Below are 27,041 nucleotides of genomic sequence, written 5' to 3' on the forward strand. Positions count from 1 at the left end.
TAAAGTAAGGCTACAATTCATTATAGACTTCATCTTTAGTCCATTAAAACATAAGAGACTTTGCTAATGTTTTGGTTGAGATTTGAGAGAGGTTTTTAACTAAACCTAGGAGACAGACCTCTCTCAATTATTTGACAGCGCACACTCGACTGCTCCATTTTCACCAGCATATTTTTGGATATAATTACCAAGTAAATCAGTCATACTGTTATAGGTGGGATCATTTTCATAAAATGTTTTAGGACAGCCATAATTTTGGTCAAATGTATTTTTAGAGGGCTAAACAGATCAAATCAACTAAGAAACTTATATATTTACTCTAGCCTTATCTTGAGTCATTTATTTTAAAGTAATGCTTTTTGAAAAGGTTTTTAATTTAATTGTTGAGAAGTATAAAGTTAAAGTTATAGTAAAAGTTTTTTATTTGACATCGTAGTTGAATGCCCCCCCAAAAAACTAAAAATATATATTTATGGTTACACCCATTTATAAAGGGGTTAAATGAAACATAATCTCATTCCCCCTCCCTAATGTTTAGTTAGGTGGTTTGTTTTATATCAGTGCTGCTGACTAATTTGTTTAAATGTCACGAACAAAACTTTACAAAAATGTTGTTCTATAGTTGTCATTTTAGCTCTCATACCCAACACAGGAACAGCATTTCTAAGCAAATCTGACCTCTGGTTATTTGTTTTGGTGTTGTAGGTAATGGTGACGAACGTAACGTCTCTACTAAAGACTGTGAAAGCAGTGGAGGATGAAGCCACTCGCGGGACGAGAGCATTGGAAGCCACTATCGAGTGCATCAAACAGGAACTTACAGTACGAAACATTTTTAGCCTTTTTTACACTTTTGGCGCCCATCAGTGTTTTGTGTGATCCGTTTGGCAGTGGCCAGACGAGACAGATTTTAATTTACACCTCGCAGTAACATGCATCTGCAGTGAATCTCCTGTGACTGAATCTTAAGGGGAGTGTAAGCATCACTGTGTTTGATTGGCAGGTCAGTAGGTGTTCAGTTCCTGTCTGGATCACATCAGCTCACACTGTGTTTAGTGCCGCCCACTTCTTAAATAAGTATTTGTGTGTACCGGAGTTGTTCCAAAACACGTTTTTCGACTCTTAAGCCCTTGAGTCTAGTCTTTACATTGGAAATGTCAATGATGTTATGTTCATTTTGATCTTAATTAAGATATGCAAATACGGTCTCTGTGTGTCTGGCCTTGAATTAGCACCAGTTAGGTCCGGCCTAATTAGCATCAGCCCAAACCAAAATAAAACCCATCCATCTGTGATACGAACCGCTAATACAGAGGGGGATACAGCGTGAATATTCGCCTGTTCTCCACCTGCTCCTCGTTCTCCTCTCACTGCGTCTTCACTCCACTTATCAGGGGCTGTGTGACAGATTGAGATGAGGGGATGAGGAGGCAAGAGATTTTATGCCTGTTTGAAGGCTGTAATGCTTCTGTTATCAGATAAGTATCAGGGAATTTAGGACATTTCATCAGACGCGCGCGTGCGCCTGACCCCCAGTTAACTTCCAGTTTGTGTTTGGCTAGTGTCTAATATTATAGCTATTTATATTTTATTTATTTTATGTTTATATTAATCTGTATTATTGTTTTATTGTATAATAATTGTATTAAACAAACGATTTGTTGAATTTTGTTGTATGTTGATTTTATTAAATAAAAACTTTGTTGAATGGGTCCTGTAGTTCTGTCGCATTTAAAGAAACCGTATGGTACACTGACATCTAGTGGTTGAGCTTGGTATCACAGTCTAAATTCAAAATATTGGAGAGAAGTTTAGCCAAGTAACGGTTCTTCTCGGTTTCTTTAGCTTGTTATCAGAAATAATCTACAGGCACTCTATTGTTTGTGAATGTGTAGCGGAAGTTAAGTTGGGGTCACAAAAGTGCGCATGCGCAGTGACGTTTGTTTATGTTGTTAAGATGAAATCGTCTATATGTTAAAATGATGCAGCACAGTGGATGCTGTCTGTAAGGTTGCATGTTTGAACCTATAATGGTTGGTAAGGGACTTACACACTGGGCTCATACTAACACATGTAATGTGTTACCTGTTTATGAATTATAAAAACCTCAGTATGTTGTTATTGCTCTTGGGGTATGAAAAATAAGATTTTTAACCCTTTTTATTCACATTTTGCTTTTTTTATCCACTTTTAAGTGAAGGTGACAATGTATAAGATGATGCACTTGTGTCTACTGTAGTGGTTGATGTGCAACTATGCCCTTAAAACCAATGCATAAGCAAGAAATGGCTTTTTAATAGCTTTCCACTGCAACCAATATGCATGAAAGGGTTAAAAAAGACTATTACAGAAACAAATTTTACCTAAATATAGATATAGATTCCAAAAGATAAATATGTACTTGGGTGCAATAAAATTCTTATTTTGTTCATTTCTTACAAGAAGAGGAGCTAGAAGGGCAACATGCAATAAAATACAAGACAATAGAATATAAAAATGCACTAAAGGACAAAGTAAGAAAAACCAAACCGTAAAAGGACAGTTTACAATATAGGAGAACCCGTATGCAACAGAAACATTTTCACAGTATGAAAGATTTATTTAACATATTAAAGTGATACTTCACCCAAAAATGAAAATTCTGTCATCATTTACTCACCTTTGAGTTGTTCCAAATCTGTATGAATTTCTTTGTTCTGATGAACAGAGAAAGATATTTGGAAGAATGCTTATAACCAGACAGATTTTGCCCCCCCCATTGACTCCCATGGTAGGAAAAATTAGTTCATATTTATTGTTCTGTTGAACACAAAAGAAGATATTTTGAAGAATGTAGGACGACAAACAGTTCTGGGGCACTTTTGACTACCATTGTATTTTGTCCTATTATGGTAGTCAACAGGGGGCAAAATCTGTCTGGTTATCTGGAAATTTATACAGATTTGGAACAACTCGAAGGTGAGTTAATGATGACAGAATTTTCATTTTTGGGCGAAGTATCACTTGTACAAGATCACTTGTACAAGAAGATGTACACTATGTACAAAAATGTCCTAAAAGTTTGGTTTTGCCTCACTGTTGCATCACCTGTGTTCTAGGTTTTCCAGTCCAAGGACGTTCCGGAGAAATCCACCACCCCGGAAGAGTTCATCCGCATGACCAAGGGCATCACCATAGCCACGGCCAAAGCTGTGGCAGCAGGCAACTCTGCCCAGCAGGAGGATGTGATATCCACTGCCAACCTGAGTCGCAAAGCCCTCACTGACATGCTCACCACCTGCAAGGTGCTTATACACGCACACACACACACACACACATCACATGCTGACCCACTGTAAGGTGGTAAACCGCATAAACAACTGCACATTTACAAACACTGTGTATACACACACACGCACACACACACAGTTAGTTAAGCTGGCGCAACTGCTCCGTATGTACATTTGAATACTTTTCTATGTCAACCAGATCTGTCCTACTTTTGAGCCCTAAATTGCGCCACCCGGTGTCATTTTGATGTACTGCATTTCCTACAGCAGACTGATTCATTAAGAAAAAAAAACATTCCTTTTTTTTGAAGTGCTACACCTCGACATTTAACTCTTCAACATCTTATATTGGTTTGATCGTTCCCTTTCTTAAAAAATCTTAATTGTATATATTGTTTTCTGCATAACCATTCATTTTACAGCACTACAAAAGTGGCTTCTATTTTCCAAAGTAATATGAATCGGGCACATTGTTACCTGAATCAGGCACGTTGTGTACCGCAGGTCACGTGTGGTAAATAATTATGTATCTGTGTTTATCAGCAAGCCGCGTTCCACCCAGAAGTATGCAAGGATGTGAGGAATAAAGCTCTTCTGTACGGTATCGAGTGCACCACCGGATACATCGACCTGCTGGAACACGTTCTTCTCGTGAGTGTGAGTTTTTATCACGTGCCGAGCGTTCGTGTGCACTCGTAACTGTGTGTGTTTACTCTACACAGGTCCTGCAGAAACCAACAGCCGAACAGAAACAGCAGCTGATCGCCCTTTCCAAAAAAGTGGCCAGCTCGGTCACAGAGCTCATTCAGACCGCCGAAGCTATGAAAGGTGAGCAAACTCACACATGCACAAAGACAGCTGATACAGGTTATTGTGTTAGTAATCTCGCACTATAATAAACTTCATATCAGTTTATTAAAACACAGTAATCTGCATATCAGTTCCTCTTTGTCTCATGGACTTCCTAACAGTACAGCTTGTTTTATTTGTTCAGCTGGTTAAAGTCGGAAATGCAGTTACATGCTCCAGAACAGAACAGACCATTCTTGGCCAGTGGAAAAAACTTGATGCCAATCAAAATATTTAAGGTTGACATAAGATAGCGTTTTTAAAATTACCTAATGCAAATCTAAATTACATTTGTGATATTGGGGAATTTTTAGGAACCGAATTCAGGGTTCCTCTGTGATTTTATGCATGGCTGAAACAGAATACCATTTTGGTTTGAGGAGCCATAATGTTTTAATTTACTTAAATGGAGCTAATGTGTTCCTGTAGCTCTATTGGTAAAGCATTGCATGGCGTTGCCAGATGGTGAAAATATGTACACTGCCGGTCAAAAGTGTAGGACCGCTTATGCTTTATTTTTTACATTTTAGAACAATAGTAAACACATTCAAACTATGGAATTACACAATTGTAATGTGTTGTGACTAAAAGCAGCTAATATAAAATCTTCAAAGTGCCGTGGTCACCCTTTGACTAGAATTTGCATATTTGTTTACTTGGCATTTTATCACCCTGCCAAGGTTATTTTAGTTTACTAAAATTAAAACTTTGAAACCGTCTCTGTTTATTAAAACCAAATAGAATATTGACCTAAAAATTATTGGAAAAACTTGAAAATAATGAAGCACTGAATTTATAATAATGAAAAAAAAACTAAAATAAAAATAATTAATTTTATATAGCAACATAAAATAAAAAAATAAATTATAAAATGACAAAAGCATATAGCAAAATATCTAATACTTTAACTAAATTTTACATAAAAACAAAAAAGCTAAAAAATAAAAGCTAATTTAAATATAAAACTAAATATAAAACACTATTGTAACTCTGCATCCAGCTTCTTTAGGTCTTTAACCTGTTTTTAATTCATTATTTGGTCCAAAAATCAATTATAGAATAATAAAATGTTGTTTTCTAATAAAAGAAGTTAATATGTTGGCTCAATTTTTTTTGTCTGTTTGTTTAAACATTGAAACATACACTTTTAGGTTAAAGATTTTTAAGATCATGAGAAACACTTTTGTCAAGTTATACAAAACTTTTACCAGTTCTGCATAATAAAACCAGTTCAATGGTCAGTCATAACTAGCCTCTATGATGGTACTGACTCCATCCCTAATACCAAAACTCTAAATACTCAATTCCAATACTTACAATACATATTTTACAGTCATTTATATTAGGGCTGTAACAACTAATCGATAAAATCGATAATAATCATCGATTAGTTGGTCTGTGACATCACTTGCGAGCTGTGAAGTTATAAATCAAGCGCGTCTTCCCTTTTAAAGTCAGACGTGTCTCTCTGTGGATGCGTCTAATGAGTTCAGTTGTGTATACTTTTCCCATTTCTGATTTAGTTATTATAAGCAAAAGATGTAATTAAATATTTATCCGATTAACCGATTAATCGAAAAAATAATCGTCCAACTAATCGATTATCAAAATAATCGTTTGTTCGAGCCCTAATTTATACGCATTACATACAATTTCTTCTATTAAAACGCTTTCTTAAAAAGCCCCGTATTATAGTAATAATGAACACAGTTCGTTGCCATAAGAAAAAATCTGATGAACGAAATCCTGCCTTTAATCTGCTAAAAAAACAAACCACAGCGACAGTTAAAAAAGCTCAGTTACTCATTAAAAATGCAGATTTGGCAACCCTGCATAAAAGCATGTGCCAAATGCATACACGTAATATAAATACAAAACCACATTGGTAAATTAGTCAAAAATATTCACATTTTAACTGTTATTCAAACATCTTTTTGGATTTTAAAACGCAGTCATAATAAGGAAAACAGATTAAACTGTAAGCGGACAAGGGGGATGAGACATTTCGGTGGTGTTTTCGACTGAAATCCCGAGCACAGATTTTGTGTTGGTCTAGTAATGGTAAATCCGTTTTTGAGAGGAAAACAGGCCAGATTGAGGGTCAATTGAGCTGTATTTGTGCAGGTTTAATAGAGCCATTTGTGTGATGGCACTCTTTAGCTCTCTTCTATAACGCTGTTATTGTGTTTCCTTCTGCCACAGATGGAGGTGAGTATGATACACACACTGTTGATCCTCTCCAGTGTCAGGCCATGCACAAACTTGAGCGCTTGACCGGCATGGACGCACACAGGGATTTATAGAGTGAAGAAAACATAGAATTGAATTCCCTGAGGTTAAACATAATCCTCAAACAGATTTGCTCCATCTGTTTAAAGCTGTTGAGAGGAAACAGACATCTTTGAGTGCTTTATTAAGGAATTCTCTATGGTTGTTAGTACAGAGATGTGTGCATTTATCCAGAAAATAAAATAATTTCAAGTGTAAAAAAGAAAAAAACAGCTTTTTAATTCTGTCAATTTAAATTCGATACTATACACTGAAAACAATCTTTAATTTTACAGATTTTTCAAATATTTTTTTGGATAATTGGATAAAAAGATAAAATTACAAAAATATTCTGCAAATGTACAAGATTGGAGTAAAATATCATGAAAAACATGTCATTTTACATGACAAAAATAGCCAGAAAATTAGTTTTTAGTCTTTTTTTAGTAGTCATTTAAGATTTAAATGAATCTCTTGCAAAAAATGTCCAGGTCATTATACCAACATTTTTACCAAAATCAGAAGAAAATGATATAAATTAGGGCTGTCAAACGACTAATCGCATCAAGAATATTTAGGAAATATTTTGATGTACTAATTTATATTTACCAATAATTATATATAAACGTTTATCAATATATTTTTCTCAAATATATGCATGCATGTATGTGGTTACAAATACAAAATGAATATACGCCATACTCCGACATATACAGTATTATTTAAACACAAACTTTTGTTCTGGATGCAATTCATCTCAATTATTCGTTTGACAGCCCTAATATAAATATTTTTAATCTTTAAAAAAATATGAATCATAACTTCTAGCCAAATTCAAACCCACTAAATTCTTTTTAGTGATTTCTTGATGCACTTTATTCTTGATATGTAGTATTTTTATGTTTATGTCTTATGTTATTATTATGTTATACATTTGGGTGTGGCTTATTGTCATTAAAGCAGTGGAAAAAATAGCTAAAACTGGTAATGGTTCATTGCAAAATGTGATTTTTTTACAATTCGTGTAAAGTATGACCCTGATTTTGATGGTTTTGTCAAATTTACCAACAATAATTATATTCATTTATAATAACTAAGTTTGCCATTGTTATGTTTTTCTAAGCACTTCTTGTGTTGGAATGTGATTTTATCCCTCCAAAGCATATTTTGTTTGAATCTTCATCATCTTGCATGTTTTGTTGTTGTTGTTGAAAGATTTATACCATGTGATCACATTTCCATCCATCAATATTATACATGTGTTGAGTGAATGTTGGTCACTGTTTGTCCATCATCTCAGGTTCTGAGTGGGTGGACCCAGAAGACCCTACTGTGATAGCAGAGACAGAGCTCCTGGGTGCCGCCGCGTCCATCGAGGCCGCGGCCAAGAAACTAGAGCAGCTGAAGCCCAGAGCCAAACCAAAGGTATTCATCCATCACCCCTCGCCCTATTAAACATACCGCCCACAAATAGACAAAAATATTGGTCACACGTTTTTAGCAATTTTATGACTCAGAATGTGATATGTTTGTGTTTTTTATGTTTTTTGTAAGTATGTGAACATCTTTACAGCTTTTTGCTTTGGTTGCTTTTTTGTGGTTATGAATATTTAATCTCTTTAAGAATTTTGATATTGCGAAGTCTGGAGCACACTGAACTTGAAGTACACGTCTGTACGGTTCTTGTTTGTTTTTATTGTGGTTACAATATTTTCCGTCTAGCGTTTTAATTATTCAATATTCTTCAGCATTATTTTACACTATGTTAGCCGGTCTGAATCTCATCTCCAAGAAGGTGGTCAGCACAGAAACGCTTTTCCCTGGAGCTGTTTTATTGTTCCATCCATCTGTATTATAGCTCGACTGTCAGCGATGCTTTTCGCCGGAAAAACATCCATCCACATTTTGCCTCTCAAAGCTAAAACTGTTTCCCCTCTTGGGTGTATCAATGACTTCTCTGTAGCGAAATCACAAAGCAAACTCAAAAGTGCTGCCAAGAAACGATCTTATCAGCCACAGGCTAAACACTGTAGAGAGAAAGAACGTCTCTAATAACATCGTGTTATTGTTTCAGGGGAAGAATATTCATAAAGCTCTTGATATTTCACACTGCTCAAGATGAAGATTCCACTGACTGCTGTTTAAATTATTGCTCAGGGTGAAGAAGAACAGCTCATTTTGTGTTCACTTGCTAACAGTAAAGTGACAACTTTTAGATATCCATCTGTCTGTCTCTACATGTCTGTCTGCCTGCCTGCCTGTCTATCTATCTGTCTATCCATCTGTCTGTCCCTCTCTCTCTCTCTGTGTCTTCTTTCCCTTTATGCGGAAATGCGGAGATAGACACAGACAGACATGTCTATCTCCGCATTTCTGTCTGCTTGTCTATATCTGTCTGTCTAACCATCTCTACATGTCTATCTATCTGTCTGCCTGTCTTTCTCTACATGGCATGTGTGTGCGTTTGTGTGCGTGCGTGTGTGCGCATCTTTACATGTATGCATCTGTCTGTCAGTCTGTGTATCTCTGTCTGTCTGTCTCTCTCTCTTTACATATCTGTCTGTCTGTTTGCCTCTCTTTCTTTACATGTCTGTCTGTCTGTCTATACATGTCTGTCTGTCTATCTAACTCTACATGTCTGTCTGTCTGTGTGTGTATGTATGTCTGTCTCTCTTTCTCTCTTTCTTTACATGTCTGTCTGTCTGTCTTTACATGTCTGTCTGTCTGTCTATCTAACTCTACATGTATGCGTCTGTCTGTCTGTGTCTGTCTGTCTGTCTCTCTTTCTTTACATGTCTGTCTGTCTATATATCTAACTCTACATGTGTCTGTCTCTCTGCATGTTTGTCCGTCTGTCTTGTCTTATCTTTCTGTCTGTTTTATCTTTCTGTCTGTCTGTCTGTCTTTACATGTATGTGTATGTATGTCTGTCTGTCTCTACATGTCTGTGTCTGCCTGTGAATCTCTGTCTGTCTCTGTTTGACTGTCTGTCTGTCTGTCTGTCTGTCTCTTTCTGTCCGTCTGTCTTTACATGTATGCGTCTGTCTGTCTGTCTCCACATGTCTGTGTCTGCCTGTGTATCAATGTCTGTCTGTCTTTTTGTCTGTCTGTCTTTACATGTATGCATCTGTCTGTCTGTCTATCTTTACATCTCTGTGTTTGTCTGCCTGTGTATCTCTGTCTGTCTGCCTGTCTGTTTGTCTGTTTCTCTCTTTTTACATGTCTGTCTATCTATCGCTACATGTCTGTCTGTCTATTTCTTACTGTCTGTCTATATCTACATGTCTTTATATATCTGTCTGTCTGTCTTTCTGTACTTATCTGTCTTGTTTGTCTACATGTATCTTTACATGTCTGTCTGTCTGCATGTCTATCTTTCTATTTATATGTCTGTCTGTCTAGACTCTGATTACACCTTAACACTTATTATGAATCAGTTTTAGAGCACATGAATCTACTTGTTCACTTTACAACATTGTATCCTGCCAGACACTGACTTTCAACTTCAGTCTAGACCCAAAAACAGAGTCATTGGTGCTTATTATCACCCTGGAGTGTCTTTGGCTGTCCTCCCTAATATATCTTCATTCCTCACTTAACTCTCCAGAGCTCCCTCCTCTATCCATCCTTGTTTGGTCCCCTGCTATCCCAGCATGCCCTGCTTCACCTTGTCCTCTCATTCTCTCTTCTCTTCCCCATGTTCTGGAGGTTAGGTAAACCTGGAAGCCTTTCTGCAGGGCTCTGTTTGATATGTTTGATATATTAGGTTGTTATTCTGTCCAACTATATATCAAACATATTCCTACAGTGTCCTGCTCTGTCTCCAGACTTGTGTGTGTATGTTGTGTTTCATGAACGTGTGTGCTTTTGTGGCCTCTGACAGATCTATTTGCGAAGGTGGTTAGCTTAGTGTATTTGTTGAGTCGTGTTTGTTTCTTTGACCATGTCAAATGTAAACCTCAGATGCTATCATAGCACCTCCAAGCCGCTAGGTGTCACCCTCAGATCACATAGTCAAAGTTAGATTTCACTTTTCCCTTCCCTACTTTGGTTATGTTGAGAAATGCATACTACCATGGTAATCTTACAATTTCAACAGCATATAGTATGTAAACTGTGAACAGTATTTGCATTTTCTTTAAGCAAATAATACACAATTGATCTAATTTGTTAAAATGTAATGCTAAATCCCACAATGCAATGGACTCATGCTTACTATAAAAAATCAGGGGTCTTTTTTACAAATAGTAACCATGTTTTTGCCGTGTGTTTTTTTTATTGCCATTTGCATTTAAAGTTATGAATAAAGACAATGGTTAATTTGTATTGACTACAGTCTTACTACAAATAAAATCCCAAAACTGCTGCTAATATAGGAGTGGTTAATTGAAATCAAAATGAACTTCATCTTTGATTTCCACAGCGATGCATTCTACATACTATAAAATGGTACAAGAAGTATGCCATTACCAACATACTGTACTCATACTTCATGTTAGTATAGTGAAGTGTCTTCTCATATCAGAAGTAAGATTGGTGCATCTTTTCAATTGTTCTTTTTAGCATGAAAGAGATATTTTGAAGGAGTTGGTAGCCAAAAACCGTTGGTCCCCATTGACTTCCACTGTATAGACACAATATCAATGCAATCAATGGGGGTTTTCTGTACCAGCATTCTTCAAAATAACTTCTTTTGTGTTCTGCAGAAGAAAGTCATACAGATTTGAAATGACAAGAGGCTGTGTAAATAATGACAGAATTTTCATTTTTAGGTGAACTATCCCTTTAAGTATTTATCTTGACATTAAACTGTTTGTTCTCAGTAAAATGCAATAGAATGAAACTTAATTTTACCTTTCTAAAGTTTTGGGAAACCCCTTTATGGAAGCAGATGCCAGAAAAAAATAAAAAGTATTATTATGAAAAAATGTGTATTGTTAATAGGAACCATTAAGAGTATTAATAAAGCTTTGACTTAAGTAATAATATGAATAAAGTTGTGATTATTGACATTAAAAATATAAAACAAACTTTTATTATAAAAACATGAAATTGAATTATTTTTGAACCTCTGGAAATTCTTTAGAAAGACACACTTTGACTTTGTCAGTGGTCATTTTTTTTAGCAAAATTGTTTCTTGTAAAAAAATCTATTTTTTAATATTTAACTCTGATTGAAGAGTTTCATGATTCGCCGTGTCATCCGACAGCAGGCCGGAAGACTTCATACTTCAGATTTTCCTTGACAGTCTACACTTCAGTATATATTCTGCTTTCCTGTTGTGTCCTCAGCAAGCAGACGAGTCTCTGGACTTCGAGGAGCAGATCCTGGAAGCGGCCAAGTCGATCGCCGCGGCAACCAGCGCTCTGGTCAAATCTGCATCGGCTGCTCAGAGAGAACTCGTAGCACAGGGCAAGGTATTAAAATCACCTGTTACAACGTTTATTATGATTAAAAACAGATTATTCTCATGTTCAACTCTTGTTGTGTTTTACGTAGGTGGGCTCTATCCCCGCCAATGCAGTAGATGACGGCCAGTGGTCCCAGGGTTTGATATCAGCTGTGAGTCTTCTCATACCATCTGATATGCATCTGTTAATGGTAACAGTAGTTCCAACTAAAAGAAACCGAATTAATAGCAGTCTTTGCCTCTGTCAGGCCCGGATGGTTGCGGCAGCTACCAGTAACCTGTGTGAGGCTGCAAACGCTTCGGTTCAGGGTCACGCCAGCGAGGAGAAGTTGATTTCTTCAGCCAAACAGGTGGCGGCCTCCACGGCTCAGCTGCTAGTGGCCTGTAAAGTCAAAGCTGATCAGGACTCAGAGGCCATGAGAAGACTGCAGGTTAATCACCTACATGTATACAAAAAACAAACAAAAAAAGATTTTATTTAATCCTGTAATGTGGTTCAGTTAAGACATTAGAGTTTTCATCAGAATAAGTTGTATACTTGACCAATTTTTGGCTAGTGTTTTGAGATTTAGCCAATGACTTTGAGCCCTTGTTTTAGGCCACATCCACATGAAGCCAGATCTTTCCCTATCCGATCTTATTTTCTCCTTTTATTTACGTAAACACGGCTCAAGAAATATCTGCTTACACACAAAAGCACTCAAAAGCGATGTAGTATGCACGCCAAATCAGTATGTGGCGCTGTAATTGTGCCACAGAGATACACTAAAAACAGATAAGACTTGGAGCATGGTGTGATGACTTCATCGTTTTAGAAAATATACGGATTGGCTGTACACACGAAAGCGCAAGGGTATCGTTTTCAGATTGATCCAGTCTGGGACCCTGTTTAAAAAAATAGCGGTTTCAGGCTCCCAAAACAAGACGAAACGCCGATATGATACAGAATTTTTACGTGTACAGGTAAACGCGTCTCCATGTGAATGTCCTCTTCATTTGCATACTATCTGTCGTTAGAGGAGGAGGGGCTTATGAGGACACATAAATGAAATAAGTAATAAACACTGCAGTTCACAATAAAAACTGTTTTGAATTCGTGTTGTCTTTTATGGATAATTCTACATTTCTTCTTATTCCAGACTCCATTTCACTTAAAATATTGAATAAATTCATTATAGAAATACGTAATGCTGAATGAATACATGAAATATATAGCAAACATTACGTAAGAAATAACGACTGAAAAAATTGGTAAATACGAGGTAGAGTTGTATTTTGATTGTCGGAGTGTTGTCTAGACAACAACTTCTGCTCCTGTTACATTTTAGTGTGTCCTCCTGGTACTTGCATACTTTTTTCCTACACACTCAATTGTATATACCATAACAAAAGCAAACTTATTTTGTTTTTTGTAGTATCCATCTGCATCAGAATGTTAAAGTGCACAGTTCTTGTTTTCAAATTCAATTCAATTGAATAGTAAATATTGGCATTACATCATCACCCTCAGAAGATCTAGTCTTTTTTTTGTCTGTGTGGTTTGTTTGCACAGGCTGCTGGGAACGCCGTCAAGCGGGCGTCTGACAACTTGGTGAAGGCGGCGCAGAAAGCAGCTTTCGATAAAGCCGAAGACAACAGCGTCGTGGTTAAAACGAAATTTGTGGGAGGAATCGCTCAGGTGAGACTTCTTTTCGAATCTTTCCCATTCACTCCAAGACTTCCTACAAAGTCAGCACAATTCTGTTTATCTGCTCTGCTTTTTGAAAAAAATTCAAAGTTATTTCACATTTAGAGCTTCATTGTGGATCCGACTGAACTAGAATTTGCAGGCTACGGTTTTGTAACGAAAAGCCACAGCTGGCATTTTTCATTGGGCCGCTGTTTCTGCAACCAGCTTATTTTGTCGTTTCATCGCAGTCCAGACGCACTTAAATTAAAGACTGTGTGTCTGCCTGTTCAAAGCTACCTTCCTCCCAGAATTCCAGAATGTCTCATCTCATCTTGGCAAGGCGTTGGAATATTCAGTACATGCGATATACCCAATTGAATGGATGTCGTGTGCGTTTGCATGCGTACTGGAATCAAAATAGGCTTTTCTAACTGATTCAGCCTTTTTCTGAAAGGCTTTTTTTACCCATTAAAATATCTTTCATCCACAAAACCATCTCTTTGGAAACTGGCAGATCCACACTAAAAAAGTCACATATTTTCAGAGCGCAGTTATAAAATTATAGGTTTCACTAAAGAATAGCTTTTACTGAGGAAAAAAGGAAACTTGGTAGTTTAAGTTGTTACATTATGTATCTATGTGCATTCCTTCTAATTGCGTTTATTAATAACATATGCTGATGACGTCAATGTAAAATTCACTCATAAAACATGCATCAATTTGGTTGAATAATTCTTCAAACCATGCTTGCATAAAACGTCACTTTCATTGGATTTACGAACTATTTCCTCTAAGTTTCCTTTCATTTTTATGCACTATTACCAGATTATAGCGGCGCAGGAGGAGATGCTCAGAAAAGAGAGAGAGTTAGAGGAAGCTCGCAAGAAACTCGCCCACATCCGACAGCAGCAGTACAAATTCCTGCCCAGCGAACTGCGGGAAGACCAGAGCTGAACCCGTCTTCTCCCATCGGACGCGATTATCTGCCTGCTGCTAACGTTGATTGGCCGTTCCTCACGTAGTGGAACAGTCTTACGTGATTGGTTGTTTTGATAGCTTAAGTTAAACGTGATTGGCTCACGGCAGCATGGGACTAGCACCACTGACTGGGCGTTTGGCTCACAGACGGCGGGCGTGTTTGTGCGCGAATGGATTTTCTCTTCCATGGGTCTAATCTGTTACGTTTGTCTCGTTTCGTTTGTCATGTTTTAAAGTTTGAAGGACTTGTTAGAAGTTTTATTTGTGGGTGCGTTTACGTTTTATGTATCCGTCGTAACTTCTATACTTTAATGATAACTTACCATAAGGTTCTATACAATGTCATTAAGTCATGAATATGTTTTTTGAATGCATCAACCGTCGTGAAAGCTAAAGCAGGCAGGCGGAAACTCTAGAAAAGTTTTGTTGTGGTGTATGAGGTATGGCGTCATTATAAGCTTTTAAAGAATGCACTGCGCTTATACATATCTCACACACATACAGTATATTAATTACGTTTTAGGTCACGTTAGGTTATAAGTAGTTATTTTAGGGAAAGAATGTGCAAGGTGAGCTTTGTCGTATTTATTGATAGAAGAAATGTTAAAGAGTAGCTTAAAGCTTCTCACCGGTAGCTCTTCGCGTGCGCAGATCTGTAAGTTAGACTGATCAAAATAAGCACGCTGTGATATTCAACTGACACTTCATGCAAACCGTTGCATCTGCAGAACAAAGGTGTGAAAGATCTCGGTTACAACCACAGACCTGCAAAGGAACCGTAGCGTTGTCATTTAGTTTGTTATACGTTATCTTCCAAACGTTGGACAACAGAATGCTTTATAGTCTGACATCAGAGATCGCTGGTAGGAGTGTTTCACAACATGTTCCACAATCATTTGTGTTTCTAAACATGGTCGGTGGGAAATGATTTTTGCCTGAACACAACGACAATGTTTGGAATAGCATACTATTGTAGCGTTCATACGATTTCTGCATTGTGCGCACGATATGCAACTTTTCTGCATGCATGAAAATACCAGATGACCTTTTACAGTACAGTATATTTGCCAAAAACCTGCAGTATACAACCAGAGCGCATAGCTGGTAACACAATATCCCACAATGCAGTGCGCTTATTTTTTCGTTTCCAGTGTGACAAATGAATAGGAAGTAATACCATTTCTTAATTTAACGACGTCATTTCTATTATTTCAATAATGATATTGTCAATATTGTCAGTAAACAATACAAGCGCATATACAAATGAAAATAGTAGGCAGTATACAGTATGCATTGTGCAGTATTAAGAAGTGTGCTAGTATTCATTTCTGGACATGGCCAACATCTCACTGTTCCTACAAGACACCAAAAGACTGGCATTACAAAATGTACCACGGTACGACTATGGTATTTTGGACTATTATGGTAGCACTACATTGTTACAGTGTGTCTTACAGTGTAAGTGAATAAAATGTCAAGAAAGTCAAACTGTCATAACCAGAAAGCAATGCTAACACTAAACCAACTGTTATGAAAGTACCATAGTTTTACCATGTTATACCACACTAACATCGCGTGTCTTTATAATTTGGTTCCTTTCTTATTAAACTCCTTTCAAATGGATCCACTACAGATCAACTTCATGTTCGAGGTTGTACTTGCATGGCTGGGAGACACAAACACACTACAAAAAAGCATCTCATCTGTAGCTTTGTAGGATTAAATGGCGTCAATGATCTTTCAATGTACACTTACCTGCAAATAACGCGCCTTTATTCTGCTTCCCGTGAACTTTGTGTATGTTTTTGGTCAGAACTTTTCTGCGTTACGTAGAATAACGTGTGGCACTTATGAGAGATGAGCTACACTATATCGACTGTTGTGTTAACGCCCGGTTTCTCTTCAAATCTGGACTGCATTGTGTCATAGTGCCTTATTCTGGTAGCTCGGTGTGTAAATTGCTGTTTTATGCTGCTTGTGGACCAGATTTCGCTCCACGGATCTGAAGCTTGACTATGTTAGCGTAACCTCCAAACTGGTCTCAGATCAGCGCAGGAGTATAAAACATTGTCTGTTTTTAGATGAGTGAAGCACATGTTTATTGTCCTGTTATAACTAGCTTTGTATGTGTACAGTACAGCATTGTGGCGCTGCATCGGACGTCCGTTGGGCGATTATTTGACGGTTATTTGATCCTGTTCTGCAATATTGTACCTACTGAGGCCTAAAGATTGCCTTGGCAGGCCGCTATACTGCCACATGTATGAAACTTTAGATGTTTAGATATATATCTTCACGAATTAACAAGCCACAGTAATGAATCAAAGGGAAAGACTGCGTTCAGTTGGTCCGGTATATTACAATACATCTCCCCCAAAAAGTGTTTTTCACTTTGATAAACCACTATGTATGAAGTTTTGTTTCTTGTTTACTTTATGTAATAGCTAGAATGAAGATATTTCAATTTGTGGTTGAAAATGTGGTGTCTTATAGTGGAACCGAAGAAAACAGCAAGAACTATCGCCTTTTGAAATGTAGTTAGTGCTTTCTTTAATCAACTGACATAGTTACATTAATGATAATATTAATAATAATTATGAACATTAAAAATGCTGTATGTATATTTATCTGGTCATGAAAGTATTTTTTGTATTTCCCTGAAAATAAAGAGTTTCAACGAACTGTGACTTGTGAACGTGTGTTTTGTTGAATTAAAAATAACCGTAGATATGATTTATTTACAACCGTAAGTTATTATATCAACCGTACATCAACATTGAAACACATCTTCTATAAAGTTGCTTTGAAACATGGCATTGTGAAAAGTGCTATACAAATGAACGTAAATTGAATTCCTAATAGCGCACATACGTCTCGGAGACGTTTATTTGATGTCTGCATTTACATCCGCAAGATGTTTTTTTTGTGTGTGTTTGCTCAACTGCAATATGTCTCTAAGATGTCAGATGTCATTAAGGCATTTAGAAGATGTCTGTTAGATGTTTATGATTTAGAATGTATCCCAGATAGCACAGGTACGTCTGTAAGATGTCTTCTAAAGATCTGGAAAACATCTGCTGTTTAAAAACATCTTAGAAAGAGCAGTTTTACATACATTCTAAATCATAAACATCTTGAGGACATCTTCTAGATGTTTATATCACATCTGACAGCAGACGTAGAGAGGTATTGCAGATAGGCGAACAATCGAAAAAATGCAGATATAAATGTATGTGTGCTATAAGGGATGTAAAACGGCTTTTTCGAAGATGTCTTTTTTATCTTGGTTTTACATCTCCGGATCTTTAGCAGACCCCTTACAGACGTTCCTGTGCTATCTGGATTGAATTGAATAAAAGCATGTAAAAGGCTAGTTAGGGGTTTTTGCAAAGGTAAACATCACTACTGTTGCTCATTCTTGCGGTTGCGGCTCAAAATAAAAACTCAAAATATTGAACATAACTCATAAAATTACATTAAAAGAGGAACTTGACCCTCTGTGGATGGGTGGAAGCAACTGTATGAACAAACCCAACCGGATATGTCCATATTTGACCCAACCATGGGTTGAAACAACCCAACTTGTTTCAGAGTGCAGGCATGGAGTGAACAGAATATCAGATTTGGAGTGGAAACCGGGCCAGTGGGTAAAGACCACATAACCGCTCTGGAAACCACATTTTTAAAACCACTTATTACACGGCTCATTTGAATGCTTGATTCTGATTGGCCAGTTGCGACATTCCAAGGGTTGCCGCTCAAAACGAATAACACCCTGTAACCCGGATGCTGCAAATCATTTGGAGAGGGGCAGTTTAATATTACACAAAAATGAATTATAAATATGTCTTTTAATAACATATATGACGTTATATTTACAAATGATTAAACCAATTTGCCTGTTCGTGACGTTTGAACGTCGTTTCTTACTTTAAAATCGAAACTAAACGGCTTTTCCTTGCGGAAGGTCTGCATTCTGTAAAAACGGGGCTTATTTCTGCGATAACAACCGGCTGCCTGTACATTATCCCTTACATAAATCACCCATTATCCATCAGCAAGTTTTCCGCACACAAGCATAATTACAAGTACAGCCTTTTGGACTAAAACCCTTGCATTTTGAAATGCTTTAAAGTATAGATTCAGAATTGGAAAGTTTTACATGCATGTCTGAATATTTGTACAAACAAAAAAATAAATGACTGGTTTTCTCTGTCAAATTGTACAGAATCTCCAAGTTGGCACTAAAGCAAGCAAATGCCAACATACCAGCATTCGTTGATTTTTTTTACAATAATAACCATTTTGCATAATTTTATAATTGTTGAATATATAGAGTTGGTGCTGTTTGTTTGTCTGTTATTAGATGTGACAAATTTTCTCCTGTAGGTGTCTCTATTACTCCTTCGGGATTTGTGGTCACGTTCATACTTGGAATGATGTAGCTGATGGCCAAATTACAGTGTGTGTGACCAAAAAAGGACATGTGGCATTTCCCTTCAGCTCCAGACAGTGAACTATAACCGAACATAATGTACGTTCAAAATGGTGCCTCATAACGAAACGAATACAAATGTGTGTTGTGTTCCTTTTTAAAACTGCATTTAAAACGATACTGAATCAATGAATGCAGATGATGTTACATTCGAAAGAAACATTCGCATTCGCATATTTAGTTACATTCTTTTAGTATCCATTAGTTTCCATTTTAAAAGTAACAAATGCTTTTAAAAGCCTTTTTAGTTTTGATTTAAGGTAAAGGGAGTCAGAGATGCCCAGCTGACTAAAGCTTGTCTAATCGACACCATATTAGGGCTGTTGGAGTGTGTTGTGCTCGAGTCAACCCCGCTTAAAAAAATACTCCATTCAACCACTACAAATGCACACCGCACACATTTTACACACCAGAGTAAGACGGTTTATTTTGGCTTTTGGATTTGATCAAACTTTATAAATCCATGAGAGTTAAAGTAGACGTTGAGACGTTTTTGTTCCACATTTGAGATCCAGGTTCAGAACCCTTTAAAGTCACACGTGTGTAGTTAAGGATGTTGAAATGAAGATCAAACCCATATCAGGAGCTCAGCTGAACTCTGTTCAGTCATGTGTGGAGCTGCACCTGGGCTGGGCAGACGGATAAAGTCTGATCTGAGGCATGATGGGATACCTTGTTAATGATGCAAACCCTGTGAACCCATTACTCGCATACTAAGAACTTATATTAGATTGTGTTCATGGTTGAGGTTTGCGTGGCTTTACTCAGTTTTAGTAGACATTCGTTGGCCAACGACACACCCTTCCTGTTTTCTATTTCAATGTAAGCAAAATTTTGATTTCATGGAGACTTGGTCACTTGGTATTACTGCCGTGTTTGTTAGACATTGGAACATTACTAAATGGCATAGATTATAATAAAAACCATTGACACACTGTAAACGTTCTGCACAGTAAACTGTATGATTTCGTTTCTGTCATATTCAGCTGTTGCTAGCACGAGCAGTATTACTGTCTTCTGTTTGCTGTCAGCTAGACACATTTTTGTGAAATGAGAGGCTATTTGAGAGACTTTGTTTGGATTGCTTTAGTCTCACACCACAGGAATGACGCTGGCACCGCGAACGGGCAGCTCTCACGCTCTTTAGCCATTTACACAACTGCTAATGTTTGAAGTATTTTTATATTCATTCGGTAAAAATGCTCTTTTCTGAGAATGTTAAAGCAGGAATGTATATTTTTAACAATTCTTTCTTTTGTTTACATTTACTTTTTTAATTGATTAGGAAATGATGTGCGTAGTATAGATGATGGCATGCACGAACGCAGGTCGCTTGTGGAATTTACTAAAACTGTAAATTGGTTTTGTCTGCTGTGGGGTGATTGTAGTTGTTAACTCACTATTTAAAACTCTCAAAATGGACTTTTTTCCCTATTTAAATCTGTTCTTAGTTCAATTGGGACCATAGACCTTAAAAAATGGATGTCGCGCCCCTATGGAGTGGTGCATAGATGACGGTTTTTTTGGATGCCAACCCGGAAGTTAGCGTGCGCTTTTAACGTCCCCGGCAAAGAGCGGGTTATAACTGGTGTGTTTGTGTCATAGAATAAAACGTGAAAATATGTAGAGGTTTTGTTAACCACAGACCTTACACTGTTCAAATTAAAGGTGCTAAAAAGGTTTCTTCCAGCGATGCCATAGAAGAACCATTTTTGGTTCCACAAGGAACCATTCAGCCAAAGGTTCTTTGAAGAACCATCTCTTTCTTACTTTTTTATAATCTGAAGAACCTTTTTTCGCCACAAAAAAAAAACTTTTGTGAAACAGAAAGATTCTTCAGATGTTAAAGGTTCTTTATGGAACCAAAAATTCTTCTATGGCATCGAAGAACCATTTGAACAGTGTTGGGTGTAACTAGTTACTAAGTAATTAGTTACTGTAATTTAATTACTTTCCCCTTTAAAAAGTAAAGTAAGGGATTACTCTTATTTGTTCTGTAATTAAATTACAGTTACTTCTGATGTAACTGAATTAAATACTGTGTAATCTATACAATATTGGAATTGACATTAAAATTCAAAATCTAACTTCAAAATGCATGCATTAATGTATCTTTCTCACATTTGTTATACAAGTCAGTTAATAATTGTACTTTATGTAGTTTTATATGATTTATTTGAATGAATTGAGAGTCGTTTTATGTCTATCCTTGACTCACTTAACTAATCAAGGTTGATGTAGGATATAGAAAGTAATTAGTAATAAGTATTTAAATACTTTTTGTAGAGAGTAATTTGTACAGTAATCTAATTACACTATTGAATATGTAATTAGTAACTAGTAATTAATTACTTTTTTAGAGTAACTTACCCAACACTGCATTTGAAGCACCTTTTTTTAAGAGTGCATTTCAAGCATTTAACCAAAAACCTATTTAAAAAAACCATAGACTTTGGGGCGATAGAACCGTAAGTGCTAAAATGCTAACTCGCTTCCAAGTTTTTACTACTATGTGTGTTTCCTGGGAATCAAACCCATGACCTATTAATCTTCTACCCATTAAGCTACACATATGCCCATTACATCAGGCCTCAAGTGAAATTTATTGGTACGCAATGAAGAAATAAAGAAACCTACATTTCTGTTGTCACAGCTGTTTGACTCATTTTAAGCAGCGTTCTCACCTCAGAATTAAAATGAAAGCTCTCATTTGTTTGCTTTGTGTGATGCGTTTCCCATTCAATAGATTTTTGTAGCGTTAACATCGCAGTTAACACCTTCAGATGTGCCACTAGGTCTGACTAAAACTTTACTACCTCAGAGAAAGCCAAGGGTGACATCATATAGAACAATGCAGCCAAGAACCCATGGCTTTTAAACTCTCAGTGGTATTTGTGTAGACAAGAAGGAATCCGCTTGGAGTGGGATGTCTTTTGAGTGTAAACTCAGCAGGCACAGTGGAATGGATGGAGACTGTCGAGTAGTACAGCTGTGCACATGACTATTTTAGGTGTGTTTGTCAATGGGGTTACCCAACATCACGTGTGGTGTCGTCCCTGACTCATGGGTTGTTATCCATGTTCTCTTGGGTGGCAGTTTATCGTCTGAGGTCCCTTTTGAGACGTCATCTGAGAAGACTTCCAAACACCGAATGCTGTCTTCTCTGTTCTGCACAGTAAAATTTTACAGAAGTACAGTCCACTGGAGTCGTGACAATTCACACAGTTTTATCTAGTTAAATGTGTTGCCGTTTTTACGTTTTTTTTTTTTCTTTTTTACACTGCCATAGCAAATTTCACAAGCAGGTGACACAATTTTGTCAATTCTAGATATCTGTTTTGTGTGTAATGAATGCAGCATTGTCTTTCCCCGCTGTACAATCTCACGCTATCACAACATCCAGCATCTTTCAGCAGGACGGTCTCCCAGCGGGCCGGCCGAGGCAGTTCAACGGGTCGGCGGTCGTAGCTAATGCATAGACCAGGGGTTATTAATGTGATTCTCAGACCAAATGTCCCCCACAGGTGCACACACTGGGCTGCGAAAACAAATAATACATATGTTCCCTGAGGTTTCACTGCCGGGAGAATGTAGAACCAGACATGCAGAGTGTGTGAAACAACACTGGTATTTACATGTTTGTAAACCAAAAAGATTGAACATTGATTATTAAAAATTACTCAAATGAATGTTGCTATAACCAAATTATCTAAAAACTACACTTCTTCTTTATTGCTGTAGAAAGACTATACCTTGAAAGTAAAGAAAATGTTAGGCCGTGTTCACACTTGACTTCTTTTTTGACAAGAATCACAGCGTTGTGGTTACAAATAGCAGCTGGCAATGTTCAAAGATAGCATTTGTGCACGAAGGCAGCTTAGAGAGACAGGCTTTTATAGGCAGTGTAACGGAAGTCTATTTGAATTATAAAAAGAGAGCATCTTCGCAATTACCAATCACATATTTAAACACAACAATACTAATTTCTCGCTAGAAATCCAATCAGAAGTTATTGAAAGTGAAAATTAAACTTACATTTGTTCAAAACTATGCTCCAACGGGCATTTCTGCCACTGTTTTATTTTTTCGAGCTTGAGCCTGCTAGACCAATCACGTTCCTCGCATGTTGTTATGGGAACGACAGGTCTCTGTCATGGGTTAGCTGTGAAAAAGGTGCTTGAAGTAGGGCGTTTTTCTTCAGAAAAGTTGAACTTTTTTCAACCTCAAAATAAAAAGACGCTGGCGTTTAAAAAAGCGCTCAGGACTTTTTTTGAAAAGACTGTTTACTCCATAGGATTATAGTGTACAACAGACGCTAGCAGCTTCAAAAAAGAAGTCAAGTGTGAACACGGCCTTATAAGCAATGCCCTTGCTTATTTATATTTATTTATATTTAGAAAAAATATTTATATTTGAAATTTGGGATAAATATTGTAAGTAGCTCACGGAAGAAACAAAAATGATCATTTGTTTAAACCCACACCTGTGACTTGTAAATTTAGACCGTATGAAGTGTTTTAGGTCATTGCGACCAGCGTCTCTGCTGTGACTCTATCAGCTGCTGTTTACTCAGTTCCTTCCATTGCTCAAGTGACAGTAGATTCAGCATTTCTGAGTCAGCATGATGCCACTGATATATCTAGCCGTGAGTTCACGCTATAAAACGCACATCAAATGTCGGACACCTCAAAATACCTGATGAGGGAGGTATCGTCCTTAGCGTGTTCCAGCTGACACCGGTCAGATGAACCGTATCAATCATCTCAACTCACACCCCTCTTACCACCTCAAAGTTTCAATTACATGACCTCTTCTTGAGGTGACACGTCAAACTCTACTTGTAAAAAATCTCAAGGAGGAAGTTTATCTGGAGTGGCATTTTTGCCTGTCGACATCTAACCGTCAAGATCTGTAGGACTGGATGTTGTTGTGCAGCCATGCGGTTGAAATTCTGGGACTCCATAATATCCAAGGAGTTTCTTCTAGATTCAACTAAGTCGAGTCTTTCTCGACTAAAGTTTTTGGTGAAAATCAAATGATTTGAGTTAGTTTGTTTTCGCTCAATTTTTGAGTCAAGTCAACTGTTTTAAATGCTGAAAGTTGACGCATAACTAAAGCAAAACTATGAAGGCAGTGAAATCGTGTATTGAAACATGAAAACATTTCCTCTGAAGAAGGTCTTTATAAAACCGTTTAGGCAGTGTTGAGCTTTGTTTCAAGTGTGCTGGTCTGGATTCAAAATCCATCTTTTGTGTAACGCAACACCTTGCCGTCGTTCTCAGAAAGGAAACTTCTCGATCCAGGAGGTTTTCACCATTTAAACCAGCCACATCTTTCAGGAGCGGAAAAGCCCCGCAGTAAGCGTTCTCTTTCTTTTTTCTGTGTCACTTATGTGGCTTTTCCCCACCCAAAGTGTGCTAAAGCTGAATAAACAGCGGTGAACAGGCGCTCACTGAGTTTCTGGAAATATGCGGAGGAAATGGGTCTCTGTCGTTTCGACAAATGGCCTGCTTTTGTGAAGTGTCAAATGAGCTGAACAGTATGATAGAGAACATGTTGCTTTTTAGTCGAGGGGTGAGTCTGAATTGATCGCAGTTGAAGCCTGAAATACATGGTTTGAGCTGTAAAAACTATTACCGCCACTTTAGAGGTTCAATATTTCATGTTAAGAAAGCAGAGTTTAGTAGCGCATTTTTATGTGATGTGGCTGAGTTATTCAAAGATCTGGGTGGGTAACTAAAAGATTTTAGTTTTACATAATGTGATCATTTACATTAAAATGATATGTTTTTACAAATGGTCTAGTAGATCTGGTAAAGGGGATTACTTTAGTCCATGCACTGTAAAAAACATAATTTTACAGAATGTTATTGTTTTTACAGCTTTTTCTCATATAATGTAAAAAAAACTATAATTTTACAGATTTTTACTGTTTTTACAGATTTTCCACATATTTTTGAAATGCAGTTAAAACCCCATCAAATTACAGAAAAACATGAATAACATTTTACGCCCCAGCTGCCAGAAAATTTCAGTTGTTTTGCAGGATTTTTTTACAGTGAAATACTATGAAAAACTGTCAATTTACAAAAATAGAAAATGCCAGAAAATGTAATTTTTTACGCGATTTTTTTACAGTGTGTGTTTTACTTTGTTCAGTTCCTTTTAATTCTTTTATCAATGATAACAGGAGCTGTAAGGTAACCCACGTTTCCCACATCTGACTGGAGATCTTTCAAAGAATCTGACCCTGGATCTGCTCTCAGACTTCATTCTCTCTCATCTTTCTAGCTGAACCTGGATCATGATGCGTGATATTTCTTCCTCAAAGCTTTGAGCAGATATCAGACTCCCACAGCTGACTGTAATCTCTCGCTCTCAGAACATCTCTTGTCAGTTTTTTTAAAACATCACCAGATGAGGAACTGACTCAGGTTCTGTATTATGACTAAGTTCAGTACAGTTGGCAGCGAGGCTGATTTTAGATTTCTTCCAGCTCATAGACAGGAAGTGTGAATCTCACACAGAGACTGACATGAGAATAGTCGCAACATCTGAACAAATACTGACAGGATCACTGAAGGCTGATCTGGGGTGAGCGGACAGCTTGTCAAGAGGTGTTTGTTACTTTGGAATGTTTCATTAAAAACAGTTGTGAAGCAAAATCGCTGTTAATAGTGTGTGTGTGTGTGTGTGTGTGTGTGTGTTTGTTTGTGTGTATGTGTGCGTGCGTGCGCATGTGTGTTGCACAGCTAACTCAAAACCACACTGGAATGCATTAGGACTTGGGATTCCCATGCAAGCCTCTTAATGTCACAAAGTACCAGGCAAAGTTCATGGAGTCTAATAACTTTTTTGGTCTGTTTTACAGGATTATACGAAAACATATTATTTCCCCATTTCTGTCCACGAAAACATATTAAACCCACATGAAAAGCACTGTTGTATACTCTAGCATTTACTATAGTAAACTGTAGTGAAATACATAAAAAAAAGTTTTATACCAGTTTTTATAGACCACTTTCCAAGATGTAAACACTGGTCCACAAACACTTCAGGTTTCATATTTTATTTTTAAGTCTTACATAAATAAATCTTAAAGATATTCATTTAACATTTTGATTTTTTTATAAATGGTCTGTTGGTTGTATTTTGGTCAAACGTTTTTGCAGTGTTAAAAAACTGATACAGGAGGTTCTTCTGGACCAGGTTTTCTGAAGTGGTCTGTAAATATTCAAGTAAGATATAATCAGATTGAGTTCTGCTTAATATAATTATTAAGTTTACATAACAAATATTTATTGAGTTGAATTGACTTTTTAAGGTTTTAGTTTTAAGTTAAAGTATATTTCATTTAGAGATTTTCACTGTTAGGTTTTACAGTGTGACTAATAGTTTTGACTGAAATATAAGTGGGAATAATACATTTATTTATATATCTTTATTACAATTCATCCACATTAGAATGAAAAAGCTCTATTCAATGCATTCTGGGATTTTCTTATCTGTAAAGGACTCGATCTGTATTTTGGATTGCATCATAACATTCATGCCTTGTTTTTGAAAAGCTTTTCTATGTCTATGATACCTCGCAATGCTGTCTTGGTAAACAGCTCACTAGGTTTGAAAACAGATCTACAGTGGTATGGACAAACTAAGAGTTACAGTAGTTTAAAAGTACACGTATCATTTAAACCATCCCATCTTCTCATTCAGCCCTGTTTGATTTGTTGTGTCTGAAATGAGGAGCACCACATACACAAGATCGATAATGAAGACGAGCACATACCTAGAGGTTTTATAGCGCAGTGAAATGGAAACAAAACTATTTAGGAAGCCATAAACTCAACAGAACAGCCCATCACGGCTCTCAGCATCCAGCTCCATATATGGCAAGATCTGCTTCAACTGCTCCATGGAAAGTTTTCACCTACTCACATCCAGCAATGGAAAAACAGGACAAATATTGATGGAGTCCTGTATGTGTCATGCTTTGTACACGCTGATGCACGTGCTAAAATGCTGTGATGTCAAAATGTCACAAGTGGATCCATAAGGAATCTTTCCCGTGCATCTGTCAAGACAGACTGAAAGATATACAT

General features: G+C 37.0%; 1 protein-coding gene across 5 annotated transcripts in view; it reads left to right on the top strand.

The window, feature by feature from the left end:
• The window catches only part of tln2b (talin 2b), a 132,106-nt gene extending 114,982 nt beyond the window's left edge, over positions 1-17,124 (top strand). For 4 of the 5 annotated variants that reach the window (XM_057329222.1, XM_057329221.1, XM_057329224.1 and 1 more), the window contains exons 48-57: positions 706-822; positions 3,099-3,284; positions 3,813-3,920; positions 3,992-4,097; positions 7,687-7,811; positions 11,679-11,804; positions 11,887-11,949; positions 12,046-12,228; positions 13,350-13,475; positions 14,292-17,124. In XM_057329222.1, the coding sequence (XP_057185205.1) occupies positions 706-822; positions 3,099-3,284; positions 3,813-3,920; positions 3,992-4,097; positions 7,687-7,811; positions 11,679-11,804; positions 11,887-11,949; positions 12,046-12,228; positions 13,350-13,475; positions 14,292-14,420 (1,269 nt within the window). In that variant the 3' untranslated portion in view covers positions 14,421-17,124. Of the gene's footprint in view, positions 1-705; positions 823-3,098; positions 3,285-3,812; positions 3,921-3,991; positions 4,098-6,320; positions 7,812-11,678; positions 11,805-11,886; positions 11,950-12,045; positions 12,229-13,349; positions 13,476-14,291 lie in introns of those variants that run through there. The other variant, XM_057329225.1, reaches the window with a different exon arrangement.
• Positions 17,125-27,041: the final 9,917 nt, after the last annotated feature.

The sequence above is a fragment of the Triplophysa rosa genome, linkage group LG3 (assembly GCF_024868665.1).
Source record: "Triplophysa rosa linkage group LG3, Trosa_1v2, whole genome shotgun sequence".
NCBI classification, from domain to species: Eukaryota; Metazoa; Chordata; class Actinopteri; order Cypriniformes; family Nemacheilidae; genus Triplophysa; species Triplophysa rosa.